This window comes from Oncorhynchus mykiss, chromosome 21 (assembly GCF_057628025.1).
Source record: "Oncorhynchus mykiss isolate SJ-2025 chromosome 21, ASM5762802v1, whole genome shotgun sequence".
NCBI lineage: Eukaryota > Metazoa > Chordata > Actinopteri > Salmoniformes > Salmonidae > Oncorhynchus > Oncorhynchus mykiss.
The window spans coordinates 34,643,777-34,656,618 of NC_143042.1; the positions used below are offsets into that span (position 1 = coordinate 34,643,777).

Consider the following 12,842-nt stretch of genomic DNA (forward strand, 5'->3'; position numbering starts at 1 on the left):
TGGACGACAGGAAACAAAGAGGGCCGAGGACACCCCCATTCTCATCGACCGGGCTGTAGTGGAGCAGATTGAGAGCTTCAAGTTCCTTGGTGTCCACATCACCAACGAACTACCATGGTCCAAACACACCAATACAGTCATGAAGAGGGCATGAGGAGACTGAAAAGATTTGGGAAGTGTCCTCAGACCCTCAAAAAGTTCCACAGCTGCCCCATCGGGAACATCTTGACTGGTTGCATCACTGCCTGGTATGGCAACTGCTCAGCCTCCGACCGCAAGGCACTACAGAGGGTAGTGGATATGGCCTAGTACATCACTGGGGACAAGTTTCCTGCCATCCAGGACAGCTATACCAGGCGGTGTCAGAGGAAGGCCTTAAAAATTGCCAAAGACTCCAGCCACCCTAGTCATAGACTGTTCTCTCTGCTACCGCGCAGTACCGGAGCGCCAAGTCTAGGTCCAAAAGGCTTCTTAACAGCTTCTACCCCCAAGCCATAAGACTCCTGAACAGCTAGTCAAATCAAATGGCTACCCAGACTATTTGCATTGAACCCCCCCCCCCCAAAAAAAAAACTACTGCTGCTACTCTCTGTTTATTATCTATGCATAGTCACTTCACCTCTACCTACATTTTTTTATATATTTTTTTACTTCAATTTATTCTTAAGACTTATTTTTCTTGATAGTTGTTGGTTAAGGGCTTGTGGCAAATACAATTTGATTTTGATGCATTTTGAATACATACAGCACTAGTCAAACATTTGGACACACCTACTCATTCCAGGGTTTTCCTTTATTTTTCTATTTTATACATTGTAGAATAATAGTGAAGACATCACAACTATGGAATAACACATATGGAATCATGTAGTAACCAAAAAAAGTGTTAAACAAATCAAAATATATTTTATATTTGAGATTCTTCAAAGTAGCCACCCTTTGCCTTAATGACAGCTTTGCACACTCTTGGCAAAGCGTGCGCCACATTTCAATATTTGCAGTGTGTAGTGTGTTGTGTGTGTGTTAGCAAATGATTATATATTTTTTAACCTTTGTTTAACTAGGCAAGTCAGTTAAGAACAAATTCTCATTTACAATGACGGCCTACCCCGGCCAAGGCCTACCCCGGCCAAACCCTCCCCTAACCCGGACGAGGCTGGACCAATTGTGCGCCACACTATGGGACTCCCGATCACGGCCGGTTGTGATACAGCCCAGGATCGAACCAGGGTCTCTAGTGATCGCTGCGCCACTCGGGAGCCCAAATGAAGTGAGCAACAGCAACAGAAAGTTACTATATATGGATAAGTACAGCGGAAGAGGGCTAAACTGTGACTTGGTCATAGCTGTTCTCGAACATAAACATACACACAATAGATATATACTGAGCAGAAATATAAACGCAACATGTAAAGTGTTGGTCCCATGTTTCATGAGCTGAAATAAAAGATCCCAGGAATTTGACATACAAACAAAAACGTATTTCTCTCAAATATCTGTCTGTAATAAAGCCCTTTTGTGGGGAAAACTCATTCTGATTGGCTAGGCCTGACTCCACAGGGGGTAGGCCTATACCCTGCCAGGCCCACCCATGGCAGCACCCCTGCCCAGTCATGTGAAATCCATAGATTAGGGCCTAATGAATTTATTTCTATTGACTGATTTTCTTATATGAGTAAAATCTTTGAAATTGTTGCATGTTGCTTTTATATTTTGGTTCAGTGCATATCTATATATTTACAAGCAATTCCCAATCTTTTCTCTTACTTAAACTCACTCCAATGCCATTTTGAATACTACCCATTTGACTAATAATGAAGAAAAAAAACATAGTCAAGATTTATTATTTTTTCTTCTTTTAATATTATTGAATTTTTTAGGTTGTTCATTGTATTATACAGACCAATTAGCCACACAAGTACGTTTGATTGTATGTTGATATTCTTTAACTTTTTTTAGGTTAATTATTGGTATTATTCTTCCTTTTTTTTGGGGCTAATGCTAAAAAAGTTACACAAGAACTAACACACTATTGTCTAACCTTTGAGCTAACTGGGACGGTAAACTAACACTTCACGTAGTAAAACAAAATTGTCCAAAGTAAAGGTGGATAAAATAATATAATTGAAGGTAAATCAAGAATAAACACAAAAGAAATGGACAAGTGTACATTCACACAACCCTAGCCCACTCTCAACTCAAACAATAAGTTCCGCCCCCTTTTCCTGGTAAACTATTAAGCTTCATCCGTTTTCATATTTTTTGGTAGATGCTCCCTTGCAAGACTGGGAGGAGTCTTATCATTCCTTCTGTTCTTCAGTCTTCATCACCCTTCTCCTCATTATCAATATAACATTCCTGTTATTATCTAGAAATATCACCACCACCACCATCATCAAAATACACCCAATCATACTGACTTAACCTCGGATTCTTCAATATCATCAACCATCCAACCCGCTCTACTACAACAAAGTGATGTATGGGGAGGAGCTCTGAAGAGAATGGGAAAGAAACAAGCAAACCCCAAACGGGTATGTAAAGTTCAAAGTGATCAAAATGCGACATACGCCATTATGAATGATTGCACGCAACTACAGAAACCAAAAAGACACACTCTCTCTCACACACACAGCTCTCCAAGTGTGTTCTGTTTTAATCGGGGCCTTTAACAGTGTGTTCATTGATCCGGATCAGGGCAGTGTTGAGCTCCACATGGATGTGCTGTTAAGAACAAATTCCTATTTACAATGTTGGCCTAGGAACAGTGCGTTAACTGCCTTGCTCAGGGTTAGAAAGACAGATTTATAACTTGTCAGCTCAGGGATTCAATATAGCAACCTTTCGTTTACAGGCCCAACACTCTAACCACTAGGCTACCTGCCACCCCAAATTCGTACACACAGGGAACAGTTCCTATAGTATAACTGCTGGATGGCAGGTAACCTAGTGGTTACGAGCGTTGGGCCAGAAACCGAAAGGTTGCTGGTTCGAACCCTGTAGCTGGCTAGCTGAAAATCTGCTATGCAAGGCACTTTACCCTAATTTCTCTGGATAAGAGCATCTGCTAAATTACTAAAATGTAAAATCAGTGTGAACGGTCAGGCTTCTAGGTTTAGGGTGTAGTAGTTGGCTATTCCCTATTGGGAGTGAAGGGGCTGGTTCATTGTCAGATCATAAGAAGGTCCAATGGGACATGGGGTGGACTCTCCTTTCCTCACCTCTCCTCTTAAATTGTGCTTAGAAGGTATGAGAGCTTTCAAATACACACACACACACTTGCACATAAACACAGTCAGAAACAAACACACACACACAACCTAAAAATTGCCTTGTTCACGTACACTATCCAAGTACCTTCCACTGCATGACAGAATTACAGATAGCATTAATTCCCGCTCACATCTTCTGGAACAAAAAGCACCCTCATAGCTCCAAATTCAGACATGCTATTGGTTCTCGGCTGTCAATCTGACACACAGACATGCTATTGGTGCTTTCAGCTGTCAGTCATGATCAGTGCATCACTCTAGGGCTATGCAATGCCTACATCTAGTGATCACAAAACATGTATAGTATGCTTGTCCAAGAAGGTATTAGCTAGCTTATCCCTTTGATAAAGACTCAAGTATGTTAGTAGTGTATGTATGCAGGTAAATGTATGTCATCATAAACCCCATAGCACAGTGACCCCCGAAGATGTTATTTTTTACAGGGGCAGCCATAGTGGTACAGTGCCCCTGAAGCAAATTAGGGGTTAAGTGCCTTCCTCAAGGGCACATCAACAGATTTTTCACCTTATTGATGGTCAAGTCTGGAACTGCCATCAGCATTGGACGCACTGATTTACAGTTACTGATTTAATGGCATAGTTCACTCACTCATACAATGTCACTCTTCATCAGCCATCCCCATCTTCATTATCATCCTCTGCTATTCCTCATCAGCTACATCACAAACACACATGTACCAACAAACTCATCTTCACATATAAAAGAAAAAGGAAACATCTATTTTCACATGAGCTGAAATCAGATACACTTTTAAACAGGGCCAATGGAAGAAAGTATCTACCTGGCAACAGCGAGGAGGAAGTAGATTCTCACTGGCCGTTGCTATGGTTAAGGATCAAGTGACCAATGAGAAACTTCAACCCTTCACTGAGGCAGGTCACAAAAAGAAAAAATGAAAAAGACCAAACATGTTTTATTAAAAGAGTTGACAGACACACATTTTCATTTGAAGTATTTCTGCTGTAGTCTTTTTCCCCCTTGTATTTCATACTTCAAAAATAAAGATCATTTTTTAAATAATATTACTATGACATTATTGTCATTGTCATGATTAATAGTGTTAATATCATCATAATCTTTCTCATCATCATAATTATTTCTACTGGTGAACACTACGGTGAGATCACTACAGGCCACTTCCACTCTCTAGGTTAATAGGCTCTATTGGCTAACAGATGTTCTGATAGAGGGGGAGAAAGGACTGCCGACGCCCCTAAAACACACGTTCCTTGCTACCCTTTTCCTTATATTCCCTCCCTTGTTCCTAAAAACTTCCTTTCTTCCATTCCCGTTTTTCGTTTATCCATTCCCTTTACCCTTCGCTGTCTGGGTGAAGAGATTAATAGATGACAGTGTTTAAGTAACTGTCTTTCATTCTCCCTCTGTCCCTCTACCTCTCCTTTACATCCACGTTCCCATAAAACCTTCTCTCTCTCAGCTGGTCCTCTGCCCTCTACCCATCCCTCGCTCTCTCTCCATTCCATCCTCCATCCCCCTCTCTCTCTCTCTCTCTCTCTCACACACACTCATTCTCTGTCTCTCTCTCTCTTCAGCAGGACACCTCCATGGTATGGGAGGGGCTGGGGGGCATCTGCCCACCCTGAGAGCTCTGAGACAGGGTACGAGAACGCTCGCGCTCCCCCTCCATGGAGTAAGAGGAAGACAGCGAGGTGGTGCGCGAACGAGACAGGCGGGTCATGACGGATGATGCCACTGTGGGAGAGGGAAGAGGGAGGGTGGAAAAGAGCGAGAGAAGGAGGATAATTAGATTGATACAGAGAGACAGAAGCACCAAGGTCACAGTAGGTCATCATAGCCACATATTACAAACTAAGGCAAACTTACTGTAGCCCATCCCCTGAATGAAGTACTTGAAAGCCTCGGTCAATTTGCTGGGCTTTAAGTAAACACAGAAGGTAAATTCGATTTTATCCATAAAATACGTAATATAAAATCTATATTTGTACAATGACATGGACATGCAGGAATTACAATAGCTACTGGATGGTTAGTTGTATTCATCATGATAAGTGCTGTATTTCTGTATTAGCACCAAAACACATGTTAAATTCACAGCTTGTATGAACTAAAAATATATGTATTTAACAACTTGGCATGTTTAATGTGTCTTACCTGGGTAAGCTGGGGAAGACCGCCAGCATCTGCCATCTGAAGAAGAAAGATGACAACTTTGTGTTTAGTAGCAACTGAATGTCTGAGGGAAACGGCTTGTGTGTGTGGTTTGTTTTGATGACTGAGGGGGTGATGAAGAAAGCTTGAGTACCTTGAGGAATGAGGTTGTTGTTGGGTCCAGTTTGCTGTTGCACTCCACCTGGTGGACATGGAGGGAAAAAAACTTGGAATTAATCCACATCACCACATTCACTTCACCTGGGTGTGTTCGGTGCCTACGCGGTAGGCCTACGTGGTAGGCCTACATTAAGACATAAAGCCGAAAACGTACAGCAGCCTCCTCATACGGCGCCTGATCCCCGACCACCAGCATCACAGGACACCTGAGAAAGAAAAGAGAGAGAGATAGACAGAGAGAGACAAAGAGATAGATTGAGAGAGACAGCGAGACTCTTAGGTATATTCAATGGAAAGAGTGAGACACCTATTCTATACTATTGTCACAGCTGATGTAAGTGGTCTGATGGTGAAATGCTTACTTGAAGTTGCTGGTACGGTCAAGGATCAGATCCCTACGGCTGGAAAAGAGGAAAGGAAAGGTTACACTATTGTAGGTTTGTTAGTATGTATGTGTGCACGTGTGCATGTGTGTGTGCCTGTGTGTACCTGTTGTAGCCCCTCCAGAAAAGCTCGATGTTCATGAGGTTGGGGGCTTTAGAGATGCGATCTCTGTGTGACTTCACCAGGTCTGCGTTAGCTGACATCTCCTCCTACAAAACAAGACAGAAATGATACAATAACAATGTGAGTATTATAAGATAAAGAAAAATAGTTAAATAAACCCACATCGGGTTCCAGTCTATGATAACACACACATCATTTGATACCACACACACACACACACACACACATCATTTGATACCACACACACACACACACACACACACACACACACACATCATTTGATACCACACACACACACACACACACACACACACACACACACACACACACCTGACTGAAGAGATGACTCAAGATCTGCTCTGTGAGAGAGGATGTCAGGGTAGTGATCTGGAAACAGAAAGAAAGAAAGAGAGAGATTGAGAAATAAAGGGAGACAGAGAGAGGGAGATAGAGAAATAGCGAGAGAGAGAGGTATAGTTAGGACAAATCAATAACATCTTAGTCAATATCATGTATACAGTAAAACCACCATGAATACAATTCCACTATCTATTTTCTTCATCTACATGTTACTTTATGAAATTGCCAACATAATCAAAATATCCCATTGTCTGAGACAGTAATGACTGTTTATTAACTGCTAGATCAAGAGTAATGGATATACGTACTGGTAATTGAGTATCTACTTGAATTGTAATGTAGATGTCAACACAACAACACAGAAGAGTAATGGTGATATTGAATAGGATATGGGATTGATATTGTCAAATTGATGGAAATGCTGCTAGTACTCATGAATATAGTCCAAAATCCTCTGGGCTTCTGAGTGATGATAATAATAATAATATTTCATACTAATGTTACCAGTATTATACAGATGTAGGATCTTAATTGAATCAGTCTTTTTTTTGCTGAGAATTTTCCTGCACAGCAGGAAATGCAAACTTGTAGTAAATTTGTGTTTTCAAAAGGCTAAAGTTTGTCATTTCCAGTTTGACATTTCCTGTTGCGGAAATTATTATTTTCCTGCTATAGAAAAGTGGCTCAAATTAAGATCCTACATCTGTGAGCATATTGAAGAGACAGTAACCTTCTGGGCAGCCCAGTCCATCCACCCTCTAGCCTGAGGGTCAATGTTGACGAGAACGAGACCTTCAACTGAGTCTGGGTGGGCCATCTGAGAGGACGGAGGAGAGAGAAGGAAAGAGAGAGAGAGAGAGAGAAAAAAAAATTGGTCAATTGTATGTTGAGACTGTTGAATTGTAGAAATTGAAAAAAAGAAGCGAGCATTGGTATACACTGTGGAGAGCACCATATAGCAAATATATGCTAACCCACGCTAGTCCAATGCACAGACTGCCAAGAGACTGCCTAACAGAAGCTAACAGAATGGTATACGGTGATTTTTCCCAGGGCAGCTGTATAAACCGATACAGGGGGCAGTAACATAACAAGGAGAAATCAGTCACTCACTGTGAACCTGGAGAGAATGTACGCCCCAGCTCCCACGCCAACTCCGATGACAGAACGGAAACTAGAACAGTGAGCGAGAGAACAAACTTAGTGACAGATGTTCTAGTCGTGCCAATATGTCTGTGTTTCAGTGTTGTGGACTCCAGTAGATGTTTTTGAAACTACGTTATAAAACACTATTTTGCTTTATAGTGGACATGCTGGTAAAACAAGTGAGTATTACGTAATGACGGTGACATAAGTCTAACTCACTTGAAATATGTCAGGACTGCAGGGATCATCTCTGCAATTTGCTCCATGGACGGATACTGGAATCTAAAAAACATGAGCGGGAACATTTGTTTATTATGAACACTTAAATACAAAACACGCACACACACACTAGTCCTGGGCGGTATACTGTACATACCGGGGTATTTTGAAATAGTGACGGTATGATTTTCAATACCGTCAACAAAAATATACTAAATAAATTGAGCCAGTCACACGGAAGTTTCATGTTAAACTTGAAATTCAATACGAATGTTTGCCAGCGAAACGTCTTATAAGTTAACTAGCTATCTAAGATGTGCCAAATACATTTTCTCCAGCTCAGGGCTCCAGCTATGCATTTGGTTTGCTAACTTGCTAGCTATAGGTGGCTAGCTTGCAAGATCAAGCTTAATGGTAACAGCAGAGACAATCAATCCCCTCCTGGATCAAGTGTGTGTAGCCTTTTGAGACAGCTGTATAACATTATGAGCTAGGTTGTCTGTCCTTGCATTTAGTTGATATTTGCTTGCGCTTGTTAGCATTAGCTAGTGTCCGCTATGGGAATTCCCTAGTACTTTCTTAGCATTTGTTAGCGGTATGGTACAGGAACGGTATTAAGTTATGAAAGTCTGTATACAGTCCAACCCTAACACACACAAACGCACGCACGCACACACATGATATGCATACCCCATAGGATAGGTGGCGGCCCCCTCCTCTTGGCCAGGAGCATCAATGTGGACCAGAGTGAAGTTTTTCACTATCTCCTGCATCTCCTCAAATTTAAACAGAGGAGAGAAGCAGCTTTTACCTGTGAGAGAGGGAGAGAGAGAGAGAGAGAGAGAGAGAGAGAAAGAGCGAGAGAGAGACAGAGATAGGAGAGAAAGGGAGAAAGAGAGAGAAAATGGGAGAGAGAGAAAGAGAGAGAGAGAGAGAGAGAATTACAAGCATAAATGAAAAGCATAAATGAAGAAAGGGCGGGCGCTGAGCTGAAGGGGAAACTCAAAATGAAAGGGCGGAAGTTGCTGGAGGGGATGAAAGAGAAAGACAGAGAGAGATAAATATTAAGACGTAAAGACAGAGAGAGAGAGAGAGAGAGAGAGAGACTCACTGTCCAGGCCCACATCGTGGAAGGTGAGGATGGCGGGACGGCGTGTGTTAGAGGTTCCATGGAGAGTCACGTGGAGGAGACCATGAGGTGTCTCAATACTGTGTTCCTGGAGGATGACAGAGAGAGAGAGAGAGAGAGAGAGAGAGAGAGAGAGAGAGAGAGAGAGAGAGAGTTACATACACGTGCACATATGAACATTCAGTCACTAATACACGCATACACGTGTGTAACACGTACGCACACAAATATATGTTGAGAAAACATACTTTCACGTGACACGAGACACATGCACACACATACTGCACGTACAGTTACAAGAAAATAAACTATTCTTACCTGGCCCTGGTCCAACAGTATTCGAGCTGCAGCCTCAGCATCCTAGCAAGATGGATAGAAACCATGAAGCAGCCAAAACAAGACACATTTCCGGCCACACAAGACCATAGTGAAATACATCTGGAACCTCTCTGGGAAGCTAATTGTACAGCTGTTCATTGGCAAAGACATTTCCCAGAATCAACCCAGAATCAACCCACTAACATGAGTCCTGAGCCCGTATTCACAAAGACTCAGTGGGAGTGCTGATTTAGGATCAGTTACTATATTCATTGTGATTATATGGACAGGTGGGGCCTGATCCTAGATCAGCACTCCTACCACGAGCCATTTTCTGAATATGCCTTTGAGTCTGCAGTTCCCCTAACTGTCCACCGCCTGCAGTTGGCAGCAGTGAGAGTACATATCTCAACCATACTCTCCAGCTCTGCAGTATATAACAACATCAGGGAGAGAGGAGCCTCATCTCTCACACCCTCAGGGAGACATCAACCGAGCGCTCATATCTGAGCCAGCCTAGCAACTACACACATACATGTACACACACAAAATATAGTATATGCATGTATGTGGCATGTGGAGATAGGGTGTGACAGCATGTATGTATGATGAGGCAGGATGAGGGGTTATGTATGTAAGTACACTCACTGACCTTTGCAGGATCGGGCTGACCCGGAAGTAAAGGCTTCTCCTCCGTAATGGCGATCTCCTGCATCTCAGTCGTCATGGCGTCACTTGTTCACGTCCTAGAAAGATAAATGAATGTATACATGAAAATGTAATCTAATATTATAGCATCTCTCTCTCTCTCTTTTTCTCTCTCTCTGTTTGACTCACACACCACACACACACACACGAACATAGACACACATGAACATAGACACACATGAACATAGACACACATGAACATAGACACACATGAACATAGACACTCATGAACATAGACACATATGAACTAGACACACATGAACAGAGATACACATGAACTAGACACGTACGCTCACTCATGCACACAGTGCACATCCACACACCTATCTGATCTTCTATCCTCATGGGGACCTAAAATGGATTTCCATTCCTATTCTCCCTCATCCCTAACCCGTAACCCTAACCTAAACCTTAAACCTAACTCCTAACCCTAACCCCTACTCTAATTCTAACCCTAATTGCAACCCTAACCCTAATCCCTAAACTTAGAATAGCCTTTGTCGTCATGGGAATGTGGAAACGTGGGGACTGTAGGTCAACACAAGCATAGAAGACCCCCCCCCCCACACACACACACACAAACAGCCTAAATATATATCTGGGACCTTCACAGTTCTATGAGACTAGAAGTTAATTAATAATTAGTTAAAATTAAAATAATTAACTGGGAAGACAAGAGGAAGAAAAATAATGAAGGGATAGAGAGATAAAGTGGTAGAGACAGACAGGCAGGCAGGCAGACAGGCAGACTAGGGGCAACGTGAGCACCTACTACCATCTAGTAGACTCGTGGCTTGCTAGGGAGTTGTTGCTGAAGACAGAGGATGGGCCTAAACAGCACGTTTCAGCAATTTTAAAGTCTTAACCTTATCCCAAAACGTAACCCTTACCATAACCAAGTTAACTAAACCCTTACCTACTTTTGCTTCACCTATAAACGTTTACATTTGACCTGAACATTGGCTGGGGGACCTTGTTTAGAAACCAATAGCCTGACTCCTCCCTGTGTGCGGGTGTGTTGACTGTTCATAGCTAGAGCTGTGTGTGTGTGTGTGTATGTGTTTGTGTGGCCCCTAGGGTGCCTGTGATTAGTCATCAGAGAGCGTCACCCCGACACACAGTCTGCACACATCTGTCGTTCTCTCGTCCCCTCTGTCCTTTCCTCTTTTTCCTTCACTCTTTCTCCCCCCCCTTCTCTCTGTTTGTCTCTGTCCCCTTCTCCATTTCTCTCCTTCTCTCTCCCCCCTCTCTATTTCTCTCCCCACTCTCTATTTCTCTCCTGCTCTCTCCCCCTCTCTATTTCTCTCCTTCTCTCTCCCCCCTCTCTATTTCTCTCCTGCTCTCTCCCCCCTCTCTATTTCTCTCCTTCTCTCTCCCCCTCTCTTTTTCTCTCCTTCTCTCTCCCCCCTCTCTATTTCTCTCCTTCTCTCTCCCCCCTCACTATTTCTCTCCTTCTCTCTCCCCCCTCTCTATTTCTCTCCTTCTCTCTACCCCCTCTCTATTTCTCTCCTTCTCTCTCCCCCCTCTCTATTTCTCTCCTTCTCTCTCCCCCCTCTCTATTTCTCTCCTTCTCTCTCCCCCCTGTATATTTCTCTCTTCACAGCAACTTGGTCTTATCAGGCTCATTGGAGTGCTGTGGTCTTGGCAAGGAGTTTGGTGCCACAATTTGGAAAAAATGACTTCATTACTTATCAGTAACACACAGACAAAGACACACAGTCACACGTACACACACACACACTAGAAATACACCTTCCACAATAATTGAATACTCCTAAATCTCAGATATAAGCATCCTAGATATAAGAATCAATATTGCAGGTTGACAATTCCACATAATCAACTTGTGCCATATACTTTTTATTTTCATTGGGTCGTGTCAAATCGGCCATGTCCGAAATTGTAACTTGTGGCTAACTAGTGGAGAATCCCTCCCCTAGAATTATCTAGCCTATTCTGTCAGGCTGTGGACATTTAGAAACAGGATATCCCTCAGAAGCAGAGAAAAAGAAGAATAAGAAACTCATCCATCATATCAGAATGAACCAGCCAGTTATGTATTTTTTTAAATTACATTTCGTCTTGCAATATTGACTGTAACACACGGTCAGTGTTGTACTCTGTTATTGTGAGATAGTGGTGAAAACTAAACTATAACCTGTTTTCCCTTCGTAATAATATTAGCATAGCTAATGTAATGTAGATGCACATTATTATGAAAACCTGAAATTATCATGTTAATTAGCATGCTAGCAAGCGACTGGATGTCAAAGGCCACATTACAGCAAACTCATTACATGGAAGGACTTGGCCATCAGAGAGAAACTCATCAAATCCAATGGGTTATACACAATACAAACCATAATGATAAATAACAATGTGAAAGTTGGAAAGTTTTCAGACCCCTCGACTTTTTCCACATTTTGTTTCGTTACATCCTTTTCCCCTCATCAATCTACACACAATACCCCATGATGACAAAGCAAAAACAGGTTTTAAAAAAAAGAAGTCATATTTACATAAGTATTCCTTTACTCAGAACTTTGTTGTAGCACCTTTGGCAGCGATTACAGCATAGATTCTTCTTGGATATGGCTCTACAAGTTTGGCACATTTGGGAAGTTTCTCCTATTCATCTCTGCAGATCCTCTCAAGCTCTGACAGGTTGGATGGGGAGTGCTGCTGCACAGATATTTTCAGGTCTCTCCAGAGATGTTCGATCGGGTTCAAGTCCGGGCTCTGGCTGGGCCACTCAAGGACATTCAAAGACTTGTCCTGAAGCAACTCCTGTGTTGTCTTGGTTGTGTGCTTAGGGTTGTTGTCCTGTTGGAAGGTGAACCTTCCAGCCTGAG

The 12,842-nt window shown here is 42.4% G+C and overlaps 1 protein-coding gene across 3 annotated transcripts in view; it reads right to left on the minus strand.

Annotated features, from left to right (window-relative positions):
* Window positions 1-1,839: 1,839 nt before the first annotated feature.
* The window catches only part of LOC110500835 (protein NDRG2), a 29,480-nt gene continuing 18,477 nt past the window's right edge, over window positions 1,840-12,842 (minus strand). For all 3 annotated transcript variants that reach the window (XM_036957836.2, XM_090214495.1, XM_036957837.2), the window contains exons 2-16: window positions 9,935-10,028; window positions 9,283-9,324; window positions 8,947-9,052; window positions 8,526-8,646; window positions 7,836-7,898; window positions 7,584-7,644; window positions 7,201-7,287; window positions 6,441-6,497; window positions 6,093-6,196; window positions 5,966-6,004; window positions 5,758-5,809; window positions 5,578-5,625; window positions 5,427-5,462; window positions 5,139-5,190; window positions 1,840-5,006 (exon numbers count right to left, since the gene is read on the minus strand). In XM_036957836.2, the coding sequence (XP_036813731.1) occupies window positions 4,843-5,006; window positions 5,139-5,190; window positions 5,427-5,462; window positions 5,578-5,625; window positions 5,758-5,809; window positions 5,966-6,004; window positions 6,093-6,196; window positions 6,441-6,497; window positions 7,201-7,287; window positions 7,584-7,644; window positions 7,836-7,898; window positions 8,526-8,646; window positions 8,947-9,052; window positions 9,283-9,324; window positions 9,935-10,009 (1,107 nt within the window). In that variant the 5' untranslated portion in view covers window positions 10,010-10,028 and the 3' untranslated portion in view covers window positions 1,840-4,842. The remainder of the gene's footprint in view (window positions 5,007-5,138; window positions 5,191-5,426; window positions 5,463-5,577; window positions 5,626-5,757; window positions 5,810-5,965; window positions 6,005-6,092; window positions 6,197-6,440; window positions 6,498-7,200; window positions 7,288-7,583; window positions 7,645-7,835; window positions 7,899-8,525; window positions 8,647-8,946; window positions 9,053-9,282; window positions 9,325-9,934; window positions 10,029-12,842) is intronic.